This window comes from Martes martes, assembly GCF_963455335.1.
Source record: "Martes martes genome assembly, contig: scaffold_65, whole genome shotgun sequence".
NCBI classification, from domain to species: domain Eukaryota; kingdom Metazoa; phylum Chordata; class Mammalia; order Carnivora; family Mustelidae; genus Martes; species Martes martes.
Genome location: NW_027666628.1, coordinates 1 through 27,782, shown reverse-complemented (window position 1 = coordinate 27,782; position 27,782 = coordinate 1). Strand labels below are relative to the sequence as shown.

The following is a 27,782-nucleotide window of genomic DNA, read 5'->3' as shown; positions in this document are numbered from 1 at the left end:
AGAAATCCACCATGTGGAAACCTCATTATTTAACAAATTGAATTTTGGGTTTTTTTACCCCCATTTTTCTATACTTTAATTAATGCTGTAAGCAATGTTTTTTTATATAAATCTGTTTATACATTTCTGGTTACTTGGAATAAATTCTTCAATGTACTATTGTTTACTTAAAGTATAAAAATTTTTAAAAAAGTTCTTTGATCGTATTTTTAAATTGGACCCATCAACAGGTATAAAATGGCCATTTTTCTCGAGACAGAAAACATTTTTAAAATTAGTTTTTTTTAAAACTAATTTTAGTGTGACTAAAAAGTAAAATGGAAAATGACTACTGCTATGTTTTTTCAGCATCTCTCTTATATGTTGATAAAATTAATTCAAAAGCCTATGCTGCAAGCGCATATTACTCTTTATTGTTTACTTAATATAGATCCTGTGTTGTTATAAAAGGGGTTTTTAAATGATTTATTAAATGGATAGTAGGGGAAACAAATAATACATTATATGTTAATAAAAAAAAAAAACAACTGATAAGGGGTACCTGGATGGCTCAGTTGGTTACGTGTCTGCCTTTGGCTCAGGTCATGATCCCAGGGTGCTGGGATTGAGTCCCCCATTGGGTTTCTTGCTCAGCGGGGAGCCTGCTTTTCCTTCTCCCTCTGCCTGCTACTCCACCTTTTTGTGCTCTCTCTATCAAATAAATAAATAAAATCTTTAAAAACATGAAATGAATAATAATCAATAAGGTAAATTGAGAGTATTGCAGAAGAAGAAACATAAAAATTATAGGGCAACAAATATTCGACTCCCTAGCCTGGTCCTGGATCACAGTAATCTGCAGGTGTATGTTGTGTAAATGCATCTGCAGATACTGTCTTACACGGCTGTACCTGTGATGTTTCATGAAGTAGCAATTTACTTGTAGTGAATTATAACTTTTTTATAAACAGCAACTTCTCTTTTTTAAATAGTAACTAAATTATCTCTTCTAATGGAGGAGTAATTAGGACTATGTGGAAAAAACAATAATTTTCCATTCTTTCTTGAATAATTTCAAAATTCCTTTCCCTACAATGTCTCCCACAGTTATTACTGACTAAAACTTAGTACTAAGCAGCACAATGTTTTTTCATTGCTTCTTTTCAACTATATATATCTTTTGGAAGAGATTGAAGTGAGAAATTAAAAACACGAGCCCTAGAAAGGAAAAAAAAATTGAGAATGTAGAAATTTCATTTGGATAAAAAAACAGCATATGTGGAAGCAGATCATAACATGAGCTTTTTATTGCTTACAAAATAAATTTTAAAATAAGCACATTTATTTGCAGATTTACTTTAAAACAAGAAAACAAGAACAGAGCAATTGCTGAAATGTTATATGAAAAGATTCGGGAGCAACTAACAAGAAAAGAAGAGCAGTATAAGAAAGAAGTTGAAATGAAACAAGAACTTGAACTTAATCTTAGAGCACTAGATATGGAACTGAGGACTGTAAGAAATAATTTCAATCAGGTAAGTCTTTGATAAAAATTTCATATTTCCATCACTATTATTTATAATACCCTTTGATTTAATGTATATTACTTAGGTATAAAGTAGATAAAAATTTAGTTTTATACTAATAGGAACTATGATATTTATAGCTAAGATCATTAATTTATTGGAATTCTTGGCTTCTCATATAAACGCTATGTCTATTTTCTGAATGAAGGGATGGAGGATAAATTGAGATAAATATGCATGTTGGCTTTTTTTTTTTAAGATTTTATTTATTTTTAGAGAGAGAGCATGAGTAGGGGAATGTGTAGAGGGGGAGGGAAAGGGAGGGATAAGAATCTCAAGCAACTCTGAGTGCAGAGCCTGACTCAGGGTTGATCTTAAAACCTTGAGATCATGACCTGAGCTGAAACCAAGACTAGGACACTTAACCAACTGAGCTACCCAGGCACCCCAGTTTTGGATTTTTTGTATTAAAGTACAGGCTAAATCACCTTGAGACTATGATGGAATTAGTTAAATGCTTTGTAAAGAAATTTTATTTCACATACTGTATCTACCTGTATTTTTACTCTATGACAAATATAGCTGTCATTTAAATTAAAATTTGAGTTATTCGTGTAGGATAAAAATCCTTGTATTTAAAAAGGCTACTTCTTTTGAACTTTTTTTTTTAAGTTCTCTTAAGCTTTTGACTTTTTTTTTTAATGGTGTCATCCAAAATTCTAATGAAAATATGTCTTTAGGTTGTGGAAGAACGGTATGATACTGAGAAACAACTTTGTCGAAAACAGGATGCCAGAATATTACGAGATGGAATTCTAAACAATCACCTTTGCAAACAAAAAGAGATAGAAATGGATAACAAAATGAGTTCTGGGGTATTTTCTTTAGTTATTTTGAAGTACACGTGTGTATGTATTTGTATGTATATATATTTTATTTTCTGAAATTATTGTTTTTTCTCCGTGTGTGTGTGTACATATACATATATATATTTCTCCATGTGTATATATATGTATACATATATATGTATATATATGTGTGTTTGTATATATATATATTTTCTCCATGTATATATGTATATATATTTTAAAAGCCAACACTCCAAGCATAGAGGATTTTTAAAGCATGCATATTTTGAAATTGAGATTCAATTAAGTGGGTTAACTTGACAGTTAGCTCCAGATTTCCCAAATGAACTGAATAAAAATTACAGTATCTCAGTACTTCTTATACATACATACATAAGTATAAGTATATATTTATAAGTATAAATATATGTGTATATATACATACATATATACTTTTATACATTTATACATTTATGCAAGCTATACATGGTAGCTTTTTATACATTTTAGGTTGGCATAATTTTATTCTTATTTATATAAATTTGAATTTTTAGTCTGAAATCATGTATTCTTATGACCTTTTAATCTTTTGCAGGCCCTTACTTTTCATTAAATCATAATTTGGGACGACTGTAATGAGCTTTAGCAAAACTATATTTGATTTAATCTTCCCACTGCTATTTATAATTTTTTAAGCAATTTTACAAATAATTTGCTCATTTCAAAGCTCAATTACTATCATTTGGGCATAAGTTTGTCCAACACAAAGAGAATTGTATCTCTGTAATTTATTAATTGGGCATTGCATCTCCATTTTCAGATTAATGAGGGGTGGCAGGATTCTTGTGTAGCAGGAATGGAGGTCAGGGAGAGAGGTGAAAGCCAGTCATCTAGGGTCTTGAAGGCCATTAGAATGACTTCACTTATGTTCTGAGATAGTTATCTGTTAAAAGGATTTGAGCAGAGGATTGAACCTGTGAGGAACTCCGACATTAATTGAAGCCTCTAATAAAAAAGAGGGAAAACATTTCATACTGTAGAATTTACCAAAGTTAGTTCCACCTATATAGCCATTTCTTTTTGAGACTTCAGTAGCTTGGGAAGCTTTGGGAAAATTCATCCACAAGGAATGGATAGTGGGGCTGAATTAATTATCTAAGTACCATAATACTGACTAGGCAGGATAACATCTTTTTGTGTCTTTAACCAAATTCATTAAACAGCCATAATGTGTACATGTTAGGAAAAGGAGATGAATTGACGTTTGTAGTGAAATTTTCCAAGTACATAGGTTAAAGTTATATATTGTTAACGTAATTTAATAGTAAGATGATTTATAAAACCAGTAACAGAAATGTCTTATTAGGTAGTTGTGAGAAAACTTCAAGAAGAACTGGCCGATACCCTAAAAAAACTATCTATGTCAGAGTCTTCACTGGACGTGACATCACGTTGTCGTATGAATTTAGAAGATGAGGTACAGGACTTAAAGAAAAAACTGGCTCAGAGTAGGAATCAGGTATGTATGAAATGTAACATGTCAAGTTAATCTGTAGTTGGTTAAATAATATGAAGTGTTTTAGGATGCTTATTTCCATGGACCACTTTCTTCTGTATTTTCATTACAATTAATTTAGTACAATTTTAGTATCTTCACAATGTATTTATTTCTTAAACTTTGACTGTCATTCTGTTATTTGTGTTATACATTTTTTTCTTATAGTAGTTACCCTTGAAAGTTGAAACTTACACATCATTCCTCACAGAAATTGGGACTTTTTCCCTACTAAATAATTTTTTTTAAAGACTTATTTATTTATTTGTGGTCTGGTGGGGGGGTTGGAAAGGCAGAGGGAGACGGAGAGAATTTCAAGCAGACCCCTGCCCAGCAAGAGCCCCATGCCGGCTTGATTCCATGACCATAAGGTCATGACCTGAGCTAAAATCCTGAGTTGGCTGCTTAACCAACTGAGCCACCCAGGTGCGCTAAACAATGTTTTTTAATGATATCTCTGTTACCATGATGAGCTAAACCATGTAAAAGCAGAAGATAATGTTTAATAGAATGTTTCAGAAAATTATCTTATTTTTCATCTTTACTTTTTTGAATGGATACAGAATCTGTACTGATTTCAGGGTAACTTGTACAGAAAAGTGATTTCACAAACCAGTTGAACTTAGGCATTTCCTTCATTTTCTTTTCCTTTTCAATATATAATAAATGCACAGAAATATTTAAATCATGTATGCTATATACACCCAAAAGAGAGAATTAAGAAAATTATCTATGTCTTGCCATTGGATTTTTTTAAAGCTTTATTGAGATAGAATACACATTCCATACATTTCACCCATTTAATATGTGTAGTTCAATGTTTCTGAGTATATTGATAGAGTTGTGCAACCATTATTGCCATCAACTAGAACATTTTAATAACCCTGAAAAGAAACCCGTAATCCTTGCCCCCAGGCGCAACCACCAGTCTACTTCCTGCCTCTATAGAGTTGCCCATTCTGAATATTTCATATATAGGGAATCACACAATGTGTGGTCCTTTGTGACTAGCTTCCTTCGCTTAATGTTTTTGGGGTTCATCTGTGTCATAGCATATATCAGTGCTCCATTCCTTATTATCAAACAGTACTCCATTGTGGGCTAAAACCCTTGTTCATTCATCATTTGATGCACCTTTGGGTTGTTTCCACTTTTTGGCCATTGATAATGCTGCTGTGAATGTTCATTTAGTTGTTGTCTGGACATCTCATTTTATTTCCCTGCTATCACATTTTATCCTCTCAGTTAATTGGGTTGATTTCACCATCTCTCAGTATTTTTTTTAAATTAACATATAATGCATTATTTCTTTCAGGGGTACAGGTCTGTGACTCATCAGTCTTACACAACTCACAGCACTCAGCATAGCATATACCCTCCCCAATGTTCATCACCCAGGCACCCCATCCCTTGCACCTCCCTCCCCTCCAGCAACCCTGTTTGTTTCCTGAGATTAAGAGTTTGTCTCCCTCCCTGGTCCCATCTTGTTTCATTTTTTCCTTCCCTACTCCCCAAACCCCCCACATTGCCTCTCAACTTGCTCATATCAGAGAGCTCATATCATATTTGTCTTTCTCTGATTGACTTATTTCGCTCAGCATAATACCCTCCCTTTAGTTCCATCCACATCATTGCAAATGGCAAGACTTCATTTCTTTTGATGGCTGCATAGTATTCCATAGTGTATATATACCACATATTCTTTATCCATTCATCTGTTGATGGACATCTAGGTTCTTTCCATCATTTGGCTATTGTAGACATTGCTGTTATAAACCTTTGGATGCATGTGCCCCTTTGGATACCTACATTGGTATCTTTAGGGTAAATACTCAGTAGTGTGGTTGCTGGTCATAGGGTAGCTCTATTTTCAATTTCTTGAGGAACCTCCATGCTGTTTTCCAGAGTGGCTGCACCAGCTGACATTCCCACCATTCCCACCATTCCCACCAGTGTAGGGAGGTTCCCCTTTCTTCGCATCCTTGCCAACACCTGATGTTTCCTGACTTGTTAATTTTAGCCATTCTGACTAGTAGGAGATGGTATCTCAGTGTAGTTTTGATTTGTATGTCCTTGATGCCAAGTGATGTTGAGCACTTTTTCATCTGTCTGTTGGCCATTTGGGTGTCTTCTTTGCAGGAATGTCTGTTCATGTCCTCTGCCAGTTTCCTGATTGGATTATTTGTTCTTTGGGTGTTGAGTATGATAAGTTCTTTATAGGTTTTGGATACTAGCCCTTTATCTGATATGCCATTTGCAAATATCTTCTCCCATTCTGTCAGTTGTCTTTTGGTTGTGTTGACTGTTTCCTTTGCTGTGCAAAGAGCTTTTGCTCTTCATGAAGTCCCAATAGCTCATTTTTGCCCTTGCTCCCCTTGCTTTGGGGGATGTTTCTAGGAAGAAGTTGTTGTGGCTGAGGTCAAAGAGGTTGCCGTCTGTGTTCTCCTCAAGGATTTTGATGGATTCCTTTCTCACATTGAGGTCTTTCATCCATTTGGAGTCTATTTTTGTGTGTGGTATAAGAAGATGGTCCAGTTGCATTCTTCTGCTTGGGGTTGTTCAATTTTCCCAACACTATTTGTTGAAGAGACTGTCTTTTTTCCATTGGACATTCTTTCTTGCTTTGTCGAAGATTAGTTGACCATAGACTTGAGGGTCCATTTCTGGGCTCTCTATTCTGTTTCATTGATCTATGTGTCTGTTTTTGTGCCAGTACTACACTGTCTTGATGATGACAGCTTTGTCATAGAGCTTGAAGTCTGGAATTGTGATGCCTTCGGCATCAAGCCCTGCATTAGGCTCCCTGCTCAGCAGAGGGCCTACTTCTCCCTCTTCCTTTGCAGCTCCCCCTGCTTGTGTTCTCTCTGTCTGTCAAATAAACAAATAAAATGTTAAAAAAAACCCACAAAAACTTAATTATGTTGAGCATCTCATCTTTTTATGTGTGTTATTATCCATTTCTATATCTTCCTTAAAGACTGAATCAATTATTTTGCCCACTTCTTTATTGGATTGTCTTTTCATTATTGTAAGAGTTATTTGCATATTCTAAATACAGATCCCTTATCAGATATAAGATTTTCAAATCTTTTCTCTTATTCAGTAGCTTGACTTTTCACTTTATTGATGGTGACGTTTGAAGCAAAGACGTTTTTAATTTTGATGAAATATACTTAATATTTTTTTGTCTTTTGGTGTCATATCTAAGAAACTGTTGCCAAATCCAGTCACAAATGATACACCTATGTTTTTTTCTAAGTTTTTTTTAATAGTTTTAGCTCTTAAGTTTTGAGTTAATTTTGTATATATGCTATGAGGTAGAGGTTTAATTTTATTACTTTGCATGCGGACATCCATTTGTCCTAGTACCATTTGTTAAAAAGACTATTCTTATTCCATTTAATTGTTTTATACCCTCGTTGTATGTCGGTTCACCATAATGTAGCAATTTCTTTTTAGATTGTCAATTCTAATACATTGATCTATATGTCTATCCTTATGTCACTGTCCAATCAAATTTTATGAGACATCTTCCCTAGTCATCTTGCAAATTACCACTCACTTATATAATAATAAAAAGTCACTGTAGGAGAACTTATCTTTACTCCTGTAGACATTTTTTGCTTCTTAAAAAGGAGACTTTTACCAACTTATGCCTTGCTGACTCCATGATCCAATGAGAAGTTAGGCTCAAAAAGCTAGAGTCCTGTTTCTTTTCTCCATTCATATCTTTAGTCTCTCACTCAGTGCCTCGCATATCCATTTTCATCAAATCTTGGTTGTGGGATCTGCTATCTACTATTTACTTCATTACGTTTTATGAACTTGTTATAAAGTGTAGACTCATCCATAAATTTCACCATGTAGGAAGGAAAAGATGAACTCTGGGCCTTCAGCTTTCCTGTTTTGAAATCTTGCTAATCCAGAATTGCAACTCACAATTAGATACTCTTTTGACCTGGTTCTTGTGTATAACACTGGTATTGATCCTGTTCTTGGCAGAGATCCTACATTCTCAGAAAACACAGGTGTCTTTATCTGTCTTCTTTTAGTTTAAATAGAATAATATGTACTTTAATAGCTCAATATGTAATTAATGGAATAAATATTTATTACATTATTTCCAGAATACAGCTATAAATTATCAGGTTTTACTTAAAGGAATTATCAGAGACAAATAGTAGATAATCAGTTTAAATTCCAAAAAAAATTTCAAAGCCTGTTTGTATGATCTAGGAAAGCTTTGTGGCACAACATAAAGACGAGACGGTCTTACTTACCTCCCCACATAAACAAGCTTCGAGTAAAATAAAGGAGAAGTTATATTCAATTTAAATAATGCCAAAGGATAGTACATTTCATTTTCTACTGAAAAGATTAAAAATGATTCCATAATGTTCTCTTTATTTCCTCACTGATGAAAGCAGAATAAAGATTGAGTATTAGATTGGTTAAAAAATACTCTAATCTGCCTATTTCTTTTAGAATTTCAGTTAATGGAAATCAGGTAAAAGGTCAAATTTTGGTTATTAAACTATTTCTAGTTTTTCAGCTATTATACTTAAAATCATATTGTCTCTCTGCTCGCGAGTTTTTCTTTTCCCCTAGCTTGTGGGGAAATTCTGGAAATTCTGGAAAGGTGTTCCTGCCAGTTGTAATAATTTGTAATTGAAGGGAATCTTAGAAAAATATCTTAAGAGAAAGGAAGAAGGTGGCAGAGTAAGAGGAGCCTAGTTTCAACTAATCCCTGAAGACTAACAGAACCAAAGTCCACTATTAGAGAGAAGAGGCCACATCAAAGAAGGTAGGAAGTACAGAGATGTGGTTTAGGAGAGAAACAGATCCTGGCGGCTGCAGAGGAGGGGAGTCATGGTCATGGAGAAGGGCAGGAGCGAGACACGGGTCTGCACAAAGAGAACGTTTCCCTGTAGCCACTGACTACACAGGAAAGTGAGAGGAGTATAATGTCATGAGTTCTTACAACTAGGGGGACTTAAAACCTGGAATTCTAAAAGTCACTGGGTTTGGCTGGGATAGAGCCTGTAGGGCACTGTGCTGCTCTTGGAGAGAAGGCAGGCAAACCACCTGGGAACATGCAGCATGGAAACAGTGATCTGAACAGTGTCTGGGGCATACAGTAGGGAAATTACTCAGTCTTCTCAGAGCATTTCCCTGAGAGGCAGTGTTCACAGAGACCCCTCTCTAGGAACAAAGGAACCAGCTTGTACCATTTCCCTCCAGTGCCCCTCAGCACAAGCACAGAGCCATCTGTGGGACACAGTGCAGCTCTGACACTGGCTGCCTAATCTGCTTACACCGAGCACCATCCCCTTGCACTCCAGAGGAACTGCCCTGCTCAATCATTCTTGCCTCAGTTCCACCACAGCAGGCCTTTCCCCCCAGAAAATCAGCACAAGTCCCTGCCCACACCACATCTGACCAGATTCGGGAGGGCCTCAGTTCCAGTGGAGGTGGTGTCAGGTCTCATTTCACAAGCACACCAGAGCACACCTAGTTAAAAGTTGCTACCTTCAGGCCAGGTACTAAACACTGCCCACAGCAGTGAGGGAGAGCCTCTGCAGATGTCTGGCCTGAAGGACAGAGCAGCCAGAACACAACAGCAGAGTGCATGCAGCGCACACTAGAGATTCTCCCCTAAGCATGAGACCCTGGGCACTACATGACGTCTTTTTTCATAAGTCCATTACTTTCGGGAGCAGATGATGTAACTGGCTTTTTTAACACAGAGAAGCTGGTAGAGACTTAGATAAAATGAGAAAACAGAGGAATTTATCTCAAACAAAAGAACAGGATAAGGCCATGGGTCCAGAGATTGAAGTGAGACAGATGTAAATATCATGCCTGATGGAGGATTTAAAGCAGTGATCATAGGGATACTCACTGGACTTGAGAAAAGAACGGACAACATCAGTGAGATCCTTACAACAGAGATAAAAGAGCTAAAAAAGAATCAGAGATGAAGAGTGGAATAAATGAGATAAGAAACACACCTAATGCAATGAACAGCAGGCTGGAAAAAACAGAGGAACAAATTAACAACTTAGAAGTCAAAGTAATGGAAAGCAATGAAGCCAAAGAAGGGAGAGAAAGAAGAATTATGCAAAATGAGACCAGACCTAGGGAACTCAGTGACTCCATCAAATGTAATAACATTCATGTTATAGGAGTCCCAGTAGAAGAAGAGAGAAAAAAGGTGTAAGAAAAGTTGTTTCTAGAAATAATAGCAGAAAACTTCCCTAATCTAGGGAAGGCAAAAGACATCAAGATCCAGGAGACACAGAAAACTATCAAAATCAACAATAGTAGGCCAACACCAAGACCTATTGGAATTGAATTTGCAAAATATACTGATCAAGAAAACATCTTAAAAACAGGAAAGCAAGTCAGTAACTTCCAGGGGAAACCCCTTAAGGCTAGCAGGAACTTTTTCAGCAGAAACTTTGCAAGCCAGAAGGGAGTGGTATTATCTATTCAACGTGGTGAATGGGAAAAATCTGTAGCCAAGAATACTCTATCCATCAAGCCTATTACTCAGAATAGGAGAGATAGAGTTTCCCAGATTAAAAACTAAATGAGTTTGTGACTACTAAACTAGCCCCACAGGAAATATTAAAGGGGACCCTTTGAGTGGAAAGAAGAGACCAAATGTGACAGTATAAGGGCAGGAAGCACAAAAGTAGCAAAAATGAACATTTACATAAAAACTAAGTTAAGGAACTCAGGAAAAAAGGATATAAAATATAATACCTTACCTAAAGCATGGGGAGAAGAGAAAAGAAAGGGCTCAAACTTAAAGACCAGCAGCTTAATATAGACTGCTATATGCAGAAGAGGTTATATACAAATTATATATCAAAAACCACTAATAGTGGTGCCTGGGTGGCTTAGTTGGTTAAGCATCTGACTTGATCTCAGCTCAGGTCATAATCTCAGGGTTGTGAGATTGAGCCCTGCACTGCTCTCTATTCCAGCCATGGAGTCTGCTTAAGATTCCTTTCCCTCTCCCCACTCCACTCATGCCATCTCTAAAAAGAAAACAAAACCACTGATAAACACTCAAAGAGGAGAAAGAAATCCAAATATATCACTAAAGAAAACCAGTAAAACATCGAAGACACAAAAAATGGTCAGAGAAAATCTCTAGAAACAACCACAAAGCAAGTAGTAAAATGAGAAATACATATCTATCAATAATTACTTTGGATATAAATGGGGTAAGTGCTCTAATCAAAAGACATAGGATGTCAGAGTGGATTAAAAAAAAAGAAGAAGAAGAAGAAAAAACAAGACCCATGTATAAGCCGCTTGCAAGAGCTTTCTTTTTGTCATAAGGACACCTGCAGATTGGAAGTCAAGGGATGGAAAAAACATGTATCTTGCAAGTGGATATCAAAAGAAAGCCAGAATAGTAATACTTATGTTGGACAAAATAGAGTCTGAAAGAACGACTATAGTAAGAGACAAGAGCACTATATCATAATAAAGAGGACAGTCTGACAGGAAGAAGAACTATCTATTGTAAATATTTATGCACCCAACATGGGATCACCCAAGTACATAAAACAATTAATGACTAAAATAAAAGAACTAATTGATAATAATACAATAATACTAGGGCCCTTTAATTTTATTATATATGTTTTAAATGAAATTCATTGCTTTTATTCCTAATTGCAAAAGTATCCATGAAGACAATGTACAATTTGGATATTTTAGGAAGGAATAGAAATAATCAATAGTTTATTCTTCTAATCCAAGAGCATGGAATGGTCTTCCATCTTCTTGTGTCTTCTTCAGTTTCTTTAATGAGTGTTCTGTAGTTCCTCGAGTACAGATCCTTTACCTCTTTGGTTAGGTTTATTCCCAGGTATCTTATTGTTCTTGGTGCTATAATAAATGGAATCGATTCTCTAATTTCCCTTTCTGTATTTTCATTGTTAATGTATAAGAAAGCCACTGATTTCTGTACATTGACTTTGTATCCTGCCACGTTACTGAATTGCTGTATGAGTTCTAGTAGTTTGGGGGTGGAGTCTTTTGGGTTTTCCATATAAAGAATCATGTCATCTGTGAAGACAGGGAGTTTGACTTTTTCCTTGCCAATTCGGATACCTTTTATTTCTCTTTGTTGTCTGATTGCTGTTGCTAGGACTTCTAATACTATGTTGAACAAGAGTGGTGAGAGTGGGCATCCTTGTCGTGTTCCTGATCTCAACGGGAAGGCTGCAAGCTTTTTCCCATTGAGGATGATATTTGCTGTGGGTCTTTCATAGATAGATTTTATGAAGAAGAATGAACATTGTTAAAATGTCTATACTGCCTAGAGCAGTCTATACTTTTAATGCCATTCCGATCAAAATTCCACCGGTATTTTTCAAAGAGCTGGAGCAAATAATCCTAAAATTTGTATGGAATCAGAAGAGACCCCGAATCGCTAAGGAAATGTTGAAAAACAAAAATAAAACTGGCGGCATCACGTTACCTGATTTCAAGCTTTACTACAAAGCTGTGATCACCAAGACAGCATGGTACTGGCATAAAAACAGACATATAGACCAGTGGAACCGAGTAGAGAGCCCAGATATGGACCCTCAAGTCTATGGTCAAATAATCTTTGACAAAACAGGAAAAAATATCCAGTGGAGAAAAGATAGTCTCTTCAATAAATGGTGCTGGGAAAACTGGACAGCTATATGTAGAAGAATGAAACTCGGCCATTCTCTTACACCGTACACAAAGATAAACTCGAAATGGATAAAAGGCCTCAATGTAAGACAGGAACCCATCAGAATCCTAGAGGAGAACATAGGCAGTAACCTCTTTGATATCAGCCACAGCAACATCTTTCAAGATATGTCTCCAAAGGTGAAGGAAACAAAAGCAAAAATGAACTTTGGGGACTTCATCAAGATCAAAAGCTTCTGCACAGCAAAGGAAACAGTCAACAAAACAAAGAGGCAACCCGCGGAATGGGAGAAGATATTTGCAAATGACAGTACAGACAAAAGGTTGATATCCAGGATCTATAAAGAACTCCTCAAACTCAACACACACAAAAAGGACAATCATATCAAAAAATGGGCAGAAGACATGAACAGACACTTCTCTAATGAAGACATACAAATGGCTATCAGACACATGAAAAAATGTTCATCATCACTAGCCATCAGGGAGATCCAAATTAAAACCACATTGAGATACCACCTTACACCAGTTAGAATGGCCAAAATTAGCAAGACAGGAAACAACATGTGTTGGAGAGGATGTGGAGAAAGGGGAACCCTGTTACACTGTTGGTGGGAATGCAAATTGGTGCAGCCACTTTGGAGAATAGTGTGGAGATTCCTCAAGAAATTAAAAATAGAGCTTCCCTCTGACCCTGCAATTGCACTACTGGGTATTTACCCAAAAGATACAGATGTAGTGAAAAGAAGGGCCATATGTACCCCAATGTTTATAGCAGCAATGGCCACGGTCTCCAAACTGTGGAAAGAACCAAGATGCCCTTCAACGGATGAATGGATAACGAAGATGTGGTCCATATACACTATGGAGTATTATGCCTCCATTAGAAAGGATGAATACCCAACATTTGTAGCAACATGGACGGGACTGGAAGAGATTATGCTGAGTGAAATAAGTCAAGCAGAGAGAGTCAAGTATCATATGGTTTCACTTATTTGTGGAGCATAACAAATAACATGGAGGAAAAGGGGAGATGGAGAGGAGAAGGGAGTTGAGGGAAATTGGAAGGGGAGGTGAACTATGAGAGACTATGGACTCTGAAAAACAACCTGAGGGTTTTGAAGGGGCGGGGGGTGGGAGGTTGGGGGAACCAGGTGGTGGATATTAAGGAGGGCACGGATTGCATGGAGCACTGGGTGTGGTGAAAAAACAATGAATAGAGTTACGCTGAAAAGAAATAAAAAATTAAAAAAAAATAAAATGTGTAAAAAAAGAAATAAAAAAGGAAGCAAGAAAAAAAATCAATAGCTAGGCACTTTAACACACCACTTACATCAGTGGACAGATCAGAAAGTCAACAAGGAAACAGTGGCTTTATATGATGCACTGGACTGGGTGGACTAAGGAGATATATTCAAAATATTCCATCCTTAAACAACAGAATACACATTCTGCAACATTCTGTAGAATAGATCACATATTAGGCCACAAAACAAGTCTTTCTTTTTAAATTTAATTTTATTTTTTTTCAGTGTTCCCAAATTCATTGTTTATGCACCACACCCAGTGCTCCATGTAATACGTGCCCTCCATAATACCCACAAAACCGGTCTTAATAAATAAAAGAAGATTGAAGTCATACCATGCACCTTTTCTGATCATAATACTATTAAATTAGAAGTCAGCCACAGGAAACAATGTGAAAGACCACAAATACATGTTGGTTAAGTAACATTCTACTAAACAATGAATGGAGCAACAAGGAAATAAAAGAATAAATTTAAAAAAAATACATGGAAGCAAATGAAAATGAAAACACAATTGCCCAAACTTTTGAGATACAGTAAATATGGTTCTAAGAGGGAAGTATATAGCAATACAGGCCTACCTCAAGAAATCAGAAAAATCTACAACAACCTTACCTTCACCTAAAGAAGCTAGAAAAAGAACAACAAATGAAGCCTAAAGTCAGCAGAAGGAAGGAGATAATAAAAATTAGAGCAGTAGTAGTAGTAGGTGGCTCAGTTGGTTAAGCAGCAGACTCTTGATTTCAGCTCAGGTCATGATCTCAGAGACCTGGGATTGAGCCCTGCTTCTGGCTCTGTGCTCAGTGGGGAGTCTACTTGAGGGTTCTCTCACTCCCTCTCCATTTGATCCTCTCCCCACTTTCTCTCTCTCTCAAATAAATTTTTTTTAAAAATTAGAGCAGAAGTAAACACTATAGAAACTTAAAAAAGACAAAAATAGGAGAGATCAATGAAACCAGGAGCTGGTTTTTTAAAAAAAATTAATAAAACCAATAAGGCTTTAGCCAGAGTTATCAGAAAGAAGAGAAGAAGGACCCAAATAATATCACAGATGAGAGAGGAGAAATAACAACCAACACCACAGAAATGCAGACAATTATGAAAGAATATTATGAACAACTATATGCCAACAATTTGGACAATGTAGAAGAAATGGATAAATTCCTAGAAACATATAAATGACCAGCACTGAAACAAGAATAGAAAATTTGAACAGACTGAAAACCAGCGAAGAAATTGAATCATTAATCAAAAAACTATGATCAAACACAAGTCCGGGACCAGAGGCAAATTCTACCGAGCATTTAAAGGAAGAGTTAGTACCCATTCTCAAACTATTCCAAAAAACAGAAAAGGAAGGAAAAACTCCAAATTCATTCTATGAGGCCAGTATTACGCTGATACCAAAATGAGACAAAGACACCACAAAAAGAACTCTAAGCCAGTATCTTTGGTGAGCATGGATGCAAAAATCCTCAACAAAATACTCGCAAACTGAATCCAACAGTACATTAAAAAAAATCATCACCATGATCAAATGGGATTTATTCCTAGGTTATGGGGGTGTTTTAATATCAGCAAATCAATCATTGTGATACACCAAATTAATAAAAGGAGAAGAATCATCTGATCATTTCAAAAGATGTAGAAAAAGCATTTGAGGGGCACCTGGGTGGCTCAGTGGGTTAAATCCTCTGCCTTTGGCTCAGGTCATGATTCCGGTGTCCTGGGATCTAGCCCCGCATCGGGCTCCGTGCTGTGCTCAGAGGGGAGCCTGCTTCCCCCTCTCTCTCTCTGCCTGCCTCTCTGCCTACTTGTGATCTCTGTCCGTCAAATAAATAAATAAAATGTTTTAAAAAAAGCATTTGACAAAGTGCAACATCCATTCATGATAAAAAAGTACAACATCCATTCATGATAAAAACCCTCAACAAAGTAGGTTTAGAAGGAATGTACTTCAACATAATAAAGGTCATATATAAAAAATGCACAGGTAATGACATTCTAAATGGGGGAAAACAGAAAGAAAAACTTCTTAGATCTTGCTTCTAGTTATGGGCTTCTTCTCATTAGCACTGTTTGTCATTATTAAATTAATCTTAGGGGCACCTGGGTGGCTCAGATGGTTTGTCTGCCTTTAGCTCAGGTCATGATCTCCAGGCCCTGGGATTGAGTCCCATGTTAGGCTCCCAGCTCAGCAGGGAGTCTGCTTCTCCCTCTCCCTCTGCCTCTCCCCCTGCCTGTGCTCTGTCTCTCCGTATCTCTCCCAAATGAATAAATTTTAAAAAATTTAAAACAATTAATCTTAACATTTACTACTTCCCACTTTAATGGAGACCAATTTCTACTATATAAATTATGTATTTTATTAACTCTTTTTGTCATCCATTTTTCTGTTTGTTTTTTCTTAACAAACTCCCCAAAGTTTAGTGGCTTAAATAAATAACATTTATTTCGTTCACAAATCTACTGTTAGGAAAAGTGTGGCCAGCACAGGTTGTTCTCTTCCCCTAGCTTCAGGTGGGGCAGCTGAAAGTCTTGGGGCTGGAACTGTTTGAAGATTTGTTCACTCACATCTGGTGGTGTTGATGCTGGCTGTTGCCTAGGGCTATAGTTGGGGCAGGCAGCCAAAACACTTACACTGGCACACTAGCCTCTTTGTGGCCTGAACTTTCTTACAAGATGGGGGGCTCAATTCCAAGGAAGCTGCCTGAGCTGCAGAGCAAGGCAGAAGCTCTGTTGTCTTTTGTAATCTAGCCTTGGAATACACAGAGCATCACATTCACCATATTCTGTTAGGAGAAAGTCACGAAGGTAGGCCCATGGTCTTTTTTTAAATGGAATGAATATTTAAAAACCTATGGACACATTTAAAAAGCAGCATGATTTACCCAGTGGCCACAAATTTTTGTATTCCTCCCACATGAAAAATACACTCACCTTCCCCCCATACCTCCCACAAATCTCAGTTCTCCTGGCATTGGGTTTAAGCTTGAGTCCAAGATCTTACCATCTTAATCAGGTACAGCAGGGATAAGGTACCTGAAGTATAGTCCCTTGAGTCCAAGTCCTCTCCATCCGAGCACTTGGGAATTAAGGAAGGCAGTTCTCTACCACTCCAAATGGAACACTCTGGTAACCTGCTCAGGACTCTCCCATTGAAAGAAAATGGGAGGCACACTAGTCCACAGCAGTTTTGAAACACACCCTGAAGCATGCTGTCAGTTCTTCAGTTAGGACTTAGTCCTAACCATGGGAATGCTTCTCCATGGCTGTTTGCTTTACTCTTGGAGCTCTTGGTTCTGTCCTTTTCATAAGGAATGACCTGTGTTTGTAGCTTCGTTCTCAGCTTGCTTCCTCCTGGTGGGACTTCTAAGACTCAAAGGCCTATTTTTAGTTTGTACTATCTTGGTCTCTTTTAGTCCAAGCTCGCAAACAGTGTTTTTGCTACTGTAATTATCTTAGTTTTTTGAATTTTCCGTGAATATGATTGGATTTCATGCCATTAGAAAAGCCATTCTCCCGGGTCTTTTTGAGATAAGCTTTTCACCTCAGGTTTCCTGTGCAGCTCTCATTTGACAATGCGTTTCAAATTCTCCTACTCTTAAGATCCTTAAAGAAATTTGAGGCACACCTTAAATCCTTCTCAAGTCTTAATAAAGGGTTTATAGTTTTGGCTTCATCCATAGGCCATGTCTTCCTGGATTTGCTTTTAACCCAGAAACCATCTCTTTCTTTTAGCGTTATTTGACAATACAGCATGTGGAGAGGCTGTAAATGAGGAACAGATAGATGAACCCAGTAAGTCCTGGTTCCTTCATATTGAATAGTCTTTCTTTAGCTTATCTCTCCTATCAGTTTTACTTTCAAGTGGTTTGTGGCACGAGTTCCTTTTCCCTCTAGTGTCCTTTTCTTCCCTTGTCTAGAAGCCTTTGCTGTAAGCCTCTTCAGGGGCCATCAGGTTTCCACTAACAGTCTCTTGGAAGCCCTTTTGGTTTTCATTCTTACTCTTCTCCACTTCGCACTCTTACTCTTCTTTCAGGTTCCACCCACCTCCTGGTTCGAAGAAGGTTTAGTTTTAGTTTTTTGGTTTTTTTTTTTAATGGCCGCACCCCATTTTAATATCAGTATCTGTGCCAGTTATTTATTGCTGTATAATAAACCATCTCAAAACCTAGTGGCTCAAAACAGCATTTATCTTGTTCACAAATCTTTGGACAAGGCTGAGGAAGGCCAACTCATTTCTTCTTCATTTGGCCTCACCTGGGGTGACTGGAAGCTGGGAACTAGAATCATCTAAAACCTTGTTCCTGCACATGTTTGGCTGTTGAGGCTGGCTTTGGGCTAGGTGGTTAGCTAGGGCAGTCTCAGCTGGAATATTTGCATGAAGACTCACTAGGTAGCCTGGGCTTTCCCACAACAGCTGGATTCTAAGGGTGAGGTTTCCTAGAAGAAGAAAGTCAGATGGAAGCTATATCACATTTTCTAACCTAGCCTTAAGAATCACACAGCAGTTCTGCCATATTCTGTTCACTAGGAACCAGTTACTAAGGCTAGCGCACATTAAGGGGAGGGATTGTCATGGGAGAAGTGTCAATTTATAAAACCACCACATCCACTCACCTTGTCTTTCCAATCATATCTAAAGGAAAGGAGGTCTTCCCAACTGGAAGAAAGTTTTTTGGTTGAAACTGAAACTCCAGCAAGTTTTTTGGCTATTTTCATTGCTTAGTATATTCTCTTATTTTGTGGGAAGTAACAAAGGACTATAACACTGTCGAGTTAAGGAATTTTTTTTTTTTTTGTCGAAAAATATATGGATCATCTCACTAAATTTTTTTCCCCACTAATTTTTTTTTTACTGAGAGATGTGCTTTCTTAACCTTGTGAATCATTTCTCCTCAGAATGCAATTCAAATTAGCATAAAACATTTGTAATTCAGAAAAAGGCTGATGGCATTAGAATCAGTATTTATAGATTCATTAATTAGAGTCTTATTTTCAAAGTCTTATTTTGGTAAGCATTTATTGGCTCAGACCTACATAAGTCTATATGGTATTCCTAAAACTTCTTTAAAAATTATGGAGTACGAGGGCACCTGGGTGGCTCAGTTAAGTGCCTTTGGCTTGGGTCGTGATCCTGGGATGCTGGCATTGAGCCCCATGCTGGGCTTCCTGATCAGTGGGGAGTCTGTTTCTCCCTCTCCCTGCTCTTGTGCTCTCGCCGCTCTCTTGCTCTCTCTCCCTCTCAAATAAATAAATAAAATCCTTAAAAAAATTATGGAGTGTTAAGGTGAGGGAAGGGTTCAGACACTTTCTACTAAGACGTGACTTACAGTTATTTTATGGAGGAAAAATCTGAAACAATCATAGAAAAATAAAAATATAAGAATCAAATACAAATGTGTGGCAAAGAGGATGACAGCAGAGATTGATTTTAGCAACTCCTAGTGGTTTTAATTTTGTTCTTGATTTTCTGAGTTATTTGAGGTTCCACATTCCAAGACTGTACAATATAGATAACATTTTGTTGAAAATGAACTTATTTTAAAATTTGAGCACCTGGCTGGAGCAGCAGTAACATATGTGACTCTTGATCTTGGGGTTGTGAGTTCAAGCCCCATGTTTGGTGCAGAGATTTAAAATCTTTAAAAAAAAATTTGGCGCCTTAGTTTTGCATTAGACTCGTTTCACTCTACATCTAAACTGTATTATTTTATTAATGCAGGTTGATGATCTTACAGCAAAACTGGAAACTATGTCTTCAAAAAACCAGATTCTTACTCAGAAATTATCATCTATGAAAGAAATACAGATGAAATGTGAAAACCTAGAGAAGAATAAAAAGAAGTTGGAACAACAAGTAGTAAACCTCAGAAGTTGTGTAGAAGTCAACGTGATAGAATACAGTAAAATAGAACAATATAAACAGGAGTTTGAAGAAAGGACAAGATTGACCCTAGCAGAAAAATTAAAAGAAGTCGATAGATTTTTAGAGGTTAATTTATTTGTCTATAAAATGCTTTAATTCATTTCACTGCAAATTACATTTTGGTTATAGGCAGTGTAGAGTTTTCCTCTACTTCCTTTATAGCAATTTGGTAAATTAATGGAAGCATTTGTTCCTTCCCTTTCAAAATTTCAGTTTTCATCATTATTCACACTAAATTGATCTTTCAGAATGATTCACAGTAGAAAGTTATTTTATTTTTTAAGACCAGTTAGTATAAAATAAGGCTATTGAGAGGAAAAGAAAAAATTGTGCTTTAAAAATTTTTACCATGGAGTACCTGGGTGGCTCATTCGGTTGCTTGTTTGGGCTCCATTCTGGGCATGTCTACATAAAAGAAATGGTACCATGTTTGGATTATTCTTTTTTTTATATTAAGTATCTAATTTATTTATTTGGAAAGCACGAGTGGGGGATGGACAGGTAGAGAGAAAATTCCAGGCATACTTCATGCTGAGTACGACACAGGGCTTTATCCCAGGACCCTGATATCACTATCTGAGCAGAAACCAAGAGTCAGGCACTCAGATGACTGAGTCAGCCGGGCACCCCATGTACCTCAATTATTCTTAAGTTGTATTGTTCACTTTTTAAAAATTTAAATGATTTTATTATTCTTTGAATTATCAGATTGCATGAGTTCTCATGTAAGAATGAACATTATTCACATTTAATTCAGCTTCACATTAATGATAAATATTTTACATTTCAACTTTTTTTTTCACTTTAAAAATGCTCTCTGAATCATTGACACAAAACTAAAAGAAAGAAATCTACTGTAATAACCCAGATTGTAACAATTTTAAAACTATGCTTTTAATTTGCTTTAGACACAAGTAGCATTTCAAGAAAGCTTAGCACAGTTAAGAGAAAATAATAATGCTTCAGTAAGAAGTCAAATGGAACTCAGAATTAAAGAGCTGGAATTTGAATTATCCAAAATGAAAACTTGTCAAGATGTTACTAAAACAGAATTGGACAGATACAAGCACCTCTACCTAGAAGAAGTAAAACATCGAATGTCATCGACAAATGAACTGAACAAGTAAGTTAAAACAATCATGGAAAGTAGAGTTAGCTTATGAATTTGCCTCTAAACCATAATTTTTTTGGAGCCACGTTCATGAGAACAGTAGTAAGTGAAAGCCAACTAGATACTATAATTTTGAAAAATGATGTTTGTAAATGAACTTACTGTTGAAATGTTAGTCCAAGACAGTTTGCATTTCTCTTATTTTTGGTTTTAAATGATTTTATTTTTTTCCCTTGAGTATTTTCAGTTAATCTGATCTTCTAGTCTTTAAATTAATTGTTTGGAGGTTTATAATTTAGACAGCATATTATTATAAAGTTGTCAGAATTACTCTAAATGGAAATGAGTTTATTAATATTTATTTATTAATGTTAGTTTATTTTTGGAAGAGTGCATCTTTAACCCAAAAGGTCCAGACAGAAAGGGCAGATTCCACCTCCAGTACCCTGGTATCTGTGTTATAACCTAATTGCCTCTGGAGCTGTTTCAGTTCTTTCTGATCACAACTCTGCCATCTACTTCTCCCCTAGCAGTTGTTCGTCTAAATTATTCCTCAGTGCCAAATGCCCAATTTCTCTGAGGTAATGTGTGAAGTGTGCAAGAGTGGTGAAAGCCAATGCTTGAAAAATGTCTTTGAGGGATGTTTTTTTATTTTTATTTTCCTTTAGAGATTTTACATATTTATTTGACAGAGAGAGCAAGTGAGCACAAGCAGAGGGGAGCAGCAGGCAGAGGGTGAGGGAGAAGCAGGCTTCCCGCTGAGCAGGGAGCCCAGTGTGGGGCTCAATTCCAGGACTCTGGGATCCTGACCTGAGCTGAAGGCAGATGGTTAACTGACTGAGCCACCCAGACCCCCCAGGATGGTTTATTTTTGCAGCTCTAAACTGGTTTACTAAATATAAGTATGTGTCATGGCATCCCCAAGAATCTTTGAAGTACAACCATTCCAGAAGGCAGCAGGTATTACCTGTTAAGCCATGGACATCACTGATAGCCATTTCTCTCCCTCCTTAATTTGAATTACTTGTTAGTTAGGAACCCTAGAAATATATGTACTTCTTGAGAACAGTTTTAAACCTATAATTATACATAGTAGGTCTGCTCTGTCACATTTACCATGTTAAAACACTATTTAATGGCACATTCTGTTTACTATTATGGAAACTTAAAGAAATGCAAGTAACTTAGGACTGATTGGGGAGAGATGAAATACTAAGCACTGTGTTTTGTAATCTGAACAGGACTAGTGAGAGGCTGGCAGAGACCAGTACCAAACTTCTGGTGGAGAAGCAGCAGAAGCAACCTTTGCTTGACACTATTAATATGAGGCCAGCCCTAGATCTGCCTTATGGTAGAAATGTTAATCATAACAGTTCACTATTCAATAGAAATGTTGCTCTAAGAGAAGACGTGGTGATTCATACCTCAAACTCACGGCGTTCAAGTAATGACATCGGGCCTTTCTTGACCAAGGTTAGTTATATTATCTTTCCTTTTTTTCCTTGGGTTTCAGATTTCTGATATAATTTTGTTTTTAATTTGGTAAAATTCTGAGTTGTTTAGCTAACCAATACATACTAAGTAAAAGTCATAATTATTTGTGCTAATAAAGAAATGAGACAGGGGCACCTGGGTGGCTCAGTGGGTTAAAGCCTCTGCCTTCAGCTCAGGTCATGATCCCAGAGTCCTGGGATCGAGCCCCACATCAGGCTCTCTGCTCAGCGGGGAGCCTGCTTCCTCCTTTCTCTCTGCCTGCCTCTCTGCTTACTTGTGATCTCCCTCTCTCTCAAATAAATAAATAAAATCTTAAAAAAAAAAAAAAAAGAAAAAGAAATGAGGCAAAAATTTTGACTTTTTTTCTTAGTTCCTGGAGCTCTTACTTTCAAGAGATACCTATTAGTACCTTTATTTGATAAATATAACAAAACTGACATATTTTATTATTTTTTCAAGATTTTATTTATTTTAGAGAGAGAGTGTACAAGAGGGGGAAAGAGTGTGAGACTCTGAAGCAGACTTCCTGCTGAGTGTGGAACCCTACAATGGGGCCCAGTCTCACACCCCTAAGATCAGAACCTGAGCCGAAAACAAGAGTCAGACACTTGACTGAGTTACCCAGGTACCCCAAAATGGACACATTTTAAATTTCTTGAAAACCAACATCTAAATTCAATTTTAGAAAGTAAATATTATTGCTCACTAATGAAATCTATACTTAGATGTTTTGACTAATTTCCTGTTTGGCAATGGTTCACAACAATTTTAAAGATTGATATTACCCATTTTTCCCACCCCTATGTATAAATGAACAACAAGAATCCAAACACTTAATCACATATGGATATTTATTACTTAAAAGAATCCATGACAAGTCCTTTTTATGATTTAAATAAACTTGTAATGCTAAAGAGATTAATTTTTCTTTTTAAGTTGTAATTGTTGTCATTTTCTCACCTGAGAGTACATCCTTAATTGTTATCTTACTTGGAGCATTTTTTAAAACTTATAACACTTCTATTTCAATTTTTACAAAATGTCTTGCTGAGCAATTGTAGAGCATTTTCTAAATCGCTAAATCAAGCAAATACAGGATTCTTTTTTTTTAGAGAGAGAGAGAGAGAGAGAGAGAGAGAGGGTGAGAGAGAGTGTGTGCAAGCCGGCGGTGGGGGGTGAGGTGCAGAGGGTAAGCAGGCTCCATACTCAGTACAGAGCCTGATGCAGGGCTCAGTCTCAACAATTCTGAGATCATGACCTGAACCAAAGTCAAGATCAGATCCTTAACTGACTGAGCCACCCAGGTGCCCCACAATTGGAATTTTTCAAATGAAGTTCACGTATATCTACCGTGCCATCACTTGAATGATTGATGACTAAGATGGTCTTTAAGTAGCAGCTGGTTTCCATTGTGTATCATTGTTATTAAAATATCCATTTCAATCAATGTACATAGGTTTATGGTTTTGAAAGTATATTCATGGTTTTACTAAGGTAGACAAAGGTAGCATAGGCTCACGGTAAATGAGGCCTCAATCTTGTTCTTTTATTTGGTTTCCTTATTGTCTTGCTCTCTTCCCTTCTAATCTGAGGACTTTCTTTAGTGTTATGCTTGGTTGCCTTTCTTTTTCTTTTTTGTATATTATAGATTTTTGTGATCACAATGAAGTTCATATATAACATCCCATGCATATAGAAGTCTATTTTAAGTTGATGGTTACTTGAGTTTAAACACATTTTAAAAACACTACATTTTTCCACCCACCTTGTTTTATGTATTTGATGTCTTAGTTTACGTCTTTCTATTTTGTGTATCCCTGAACTAATTACTGTAGATATAATTGTTGTTACTACTTTTGTCTTTTAACATTCATACTGGCTTTATAAAAGTGCTTGATCTATTACTTTTATTGTATGTTTGCTTTTACCAATAAAACTCTTTCTTTCATAATTTTCTTATTTCTAGTTATGGCCTTTTCTTTCTTTCTTCTTTCTTTCTTTCTATCTATTTTGGAGAGCAAGCGAGAGAGAACACAGATGGGAGGGGAGGGCCACAGAGAGAGGGAGAAGCAGACTCCCTGAGCATGGGGCCTGGTGTGGGGCTTGATCCTAGGAGGTCCCTTAATTAACCTGTCCTCATTTAAAAAATTCATTTATCTTTTTGTTTTTTGTCTTGGATGATTTCTGCTACCCTGTCGATCACTGATCTGTTCGTCTGCAGCTTTTAATCTGCTGTTGAGTCCCTCTCGTGTATTTCTCATTTTAGTTATTGTATTTTTCAGCTCTGATTCGTTCTTCTTTATATTTTCTCTTTGTTGAAGTTCTCACTGAATCCATGCATTCTTCTCCCAAGTTTGCTGAGCATTTTTATGACCAGTACTTTGAACTCTTTATCAGATAGATCACTTATCTCTGTTTCATTTAGTTATTGTTCTGAAGTGTCGTATTGTTCTTTCATTTGGAACATATTCCTCTATCTCCTCATTTTGTCTGACTTTCTGAGTTTATTTCTGCAATTGTTCTTTTCAACTTTTTCCCTCTTTAAAGTATGTTGCTTTGAACAATGAATGTTAGGTATCAAGTCAAGGAAGAAGAAACCCTTTCTAAGTATTGTCTGATCATTTTTCTTGTTGGAACTGTGGTGGAGTAGGTGGCAGATGACATTGCTCTTCTTTTTCTGAGTTGAGGACACAGGAGTCAGGCAGTTGGAGATAAGCCTAGTGACTTTAATACATACTAGCAAATTGGAGGATGTGGCTTAGGTATGTAGCCACAGCAAACTTCCTAATGCTTTATTCCAAATTAGGCACTTCCACACACAGTTGTAAATGGAAGGAAGAGGTGTTTGATGCCCAACCCACAAAGATGAAAGCAGACCTCAATTCATGTTACTATGGCAGGCATAGCTTTTCAGAGAAGAGATCTGGAAGCACATAGGCACTGCTGAGTGCCTTCTCCCAAATTCACCCACTAGGTAAATCTCCTTTCCTGTCACGAAGAAGGTAGAGAAATGTTCTCACATGGAAATGAAGATTTACCTGTAATTTCTGAGTGAATTTAATTTATAATTAAAGTTAATTGTGTCTTTTGTACATATGAACTAATGGAGAGGCTAGATGGCAAAGAGAAATCTGTTCAGTGTTTTAAATTTCGCTATAAATAACTCACAACATAGGTAACTCATTTGTTCATTGATTTTGATAAACCAAGTTTTATTTGAAGGAAATGAATAATTCTTTCAAGGAAGAATTTCCTCAGGTTCAGGTTCTTTGGTTCAACTAACGATTTTCTCCTTCAAGTTCCCTGTCCCTTCAAGTTAAAAAAAATTGTGCTTATAAATTGAGTATATTGACTGTTACTAATAGGAGTTAAGATAACTTCTCTTCCTTTATTTTTGTTCATGACTATAAAAATTTATAGTTTAGTTAGAAAGCTGTTTTCTGCCTAATGCCTTAACTTTATTGAGCCACATGACAAAGTTTTATGTATTCATTTTCTCTGAGTTCTAGTTAAAAATGCATGTATTTTTCCTGAATATGAGGAAGTAACTGGCATAAAACTCTAGGCTCAGTAAGACCTAAAACACATTCCTGGCCTGCAACTAGGTGGTTTTTTGACCTCAGGTAAACTACAATCTCTCAGAGGCCTTTTTGTCTCTTATGTAAAATTAGGGACTTTGACTAAGTTAGTGACTTTTATACCTCTGGGGAAATATTTTTTTTCCAAAGAATAGAAATTAACTTTTTTTAAAAAATTAAACTGTATTATATAAGACAGAGACAAGTAGAGCTGTTTAGCTAAAAGAGAGATGAGACTACACCTGTAGACTTCCTTGTCCCTCAATCCTGCTGTGTCCCAGTGGAACCTTAGATTTCTATGAGCCATAGTTTGAAAACTAACAGTTATGAGAAAATCCTTCTAGTTAATAATTCTTTGAATTAAAATTTGCTGATACCTTGCACATTGCATTTCTGTGTATAATTTTCTTACCCTCCTAATTTTTTGATAAATGGAAAAGTATAAATAAAATTGCAAATGCCTTCTCCTTATTAGTGGACGTCAAGCTATTTCTACCATCTAAACACAGTTCTCACCTGGAAATAAAGGTCACAGAAATAAATATTTAGGAAAAGTTTTGGGGAGAAGATAGTAACATTACATTGGTAATTCCTTAAGTCATGTCATATAAAAAAGTGTTTTATATTTTACATAGTATTTATTAATGGTGTTATAAAATTGCTTCAACAAAAGTTTCTCCCATCAAGTGGTATTGAGTTATTAGTTTTACAAGGCTGCCTAGTAATGTTGTCAGATTATTAATTTTATAAGGCCTGAATATAATGTTATTGTCAAAAAGTGTTATGATCCCTCAAAAAATTAAAAATAGAAATGCAGTACCATGTGCCATTCAGTAATTATACTACTGGGTATTTATCCAAAGAAAATGAAAACACTAATTTGAAAAGTTATATGCACCCCTATGTTTTTTGAAACATTGTTTACAATAACCAAAGTATGGAAGCAACCTCAGTGTCCATCAATAGATGAATAGATAAAGAAGATGTGTGATACATACACAATGAAATATTTATTCAGCTATAAAAAAGAATGGGATCTTGCCATTTGTGACAACATTGATAGACCTAGTATTATGCTAAGTGAAATAACGCAGAGAAAGGCATATACCATATGATTTCACTTCTGCATGGAATCTAAAAAACTAAACTACTAATAGCCTACTGGTGACTGGAAGGCTTACTGATAACATAAATAGTTCATTAACACAGGTTTTGTACATTACATGTTTACATACTATATTCTCACAAAGCTAGAGAAAAAAATGTTAATGAGAAAAACACATGAGAAAATACACTAAAGTACGGTATCAAAAATAGTCCATGTGTAAGTAGAGTAGACCTGCATCATTCAAACCCACGTTGGTCAAGGGTCAGCTGTATATTACAAATATTCCCATCTAGAATTTTCTTACTTAGACCTTTCTCATGAAAGGTATCCTCTCACTGAATGCCCAAAATGGGGTCTAATGTAGGGTACTGAGGGTTGCCTGGGTGGCTTAGTTGGTTAAGTGACTGCCTCAGCTTAGCTCATGATTCCTGGGTCCTGGGATAGAGCCCCACTTCAGGCTGTCTGCTAAGTGGGAAGTCTGCTACTTCCTCCGTCTCTGCCTCTTCCCCCACCCATGCTCTCTATTTCTCATTCTGTCTCAAATAAATAAGTCAATAAAATTGCTGGTATAAACGTTGGGGTTCAGGTGCCCCTTTGGATCAATATATTTATATCTTTGGGGTAAATCCATAGTAGTG

At 36.5% G+C, this 27,782-nt stretch overlaps 1 protein-coding gene across 1 annotated transcript in view; it reads left to right on the top strand.

Annotated features, from left to right (window-relative positions):
• Nucleotides 1-22,746, top strand: part of LOC308337872 (ankyrin repeat domain-containing protein 26-like) — a 340,750-nt gene extending 318,004 nt beyond the window's left edge. Inside the window, exons 48-53 of the mRNA XM_080831416.1 lie at nt 1,331-1,514; nt 2,246-2,380; nt 3,720-3,872; nt 19,650-19,919; nt 20,762-20,976; nt 22,206-22,746. Of these exons, the coding sequence (XP_080687542.1) occupies nt 1,331-1,514; nt 2,246-2,380; nt 3,720-3,872; nt 19,650-19,919; nt 20,762-20,976; nt 22,206-22,485 (1,237 nt within the window). The 3' untranslated portion in view covers nt 22,486-22,746. The remainder of the gene's footprint in view (nt 1-1,330; nt 1,515-2,245; nt 2,381-3,719; nt 3,873-19,649; nt 19,920-20,761; nt 20,977-22,205) is intronic.
• The last annotated feature ends 5,036 nt before the right edge of the window (nt 22,747-27,782 follow it).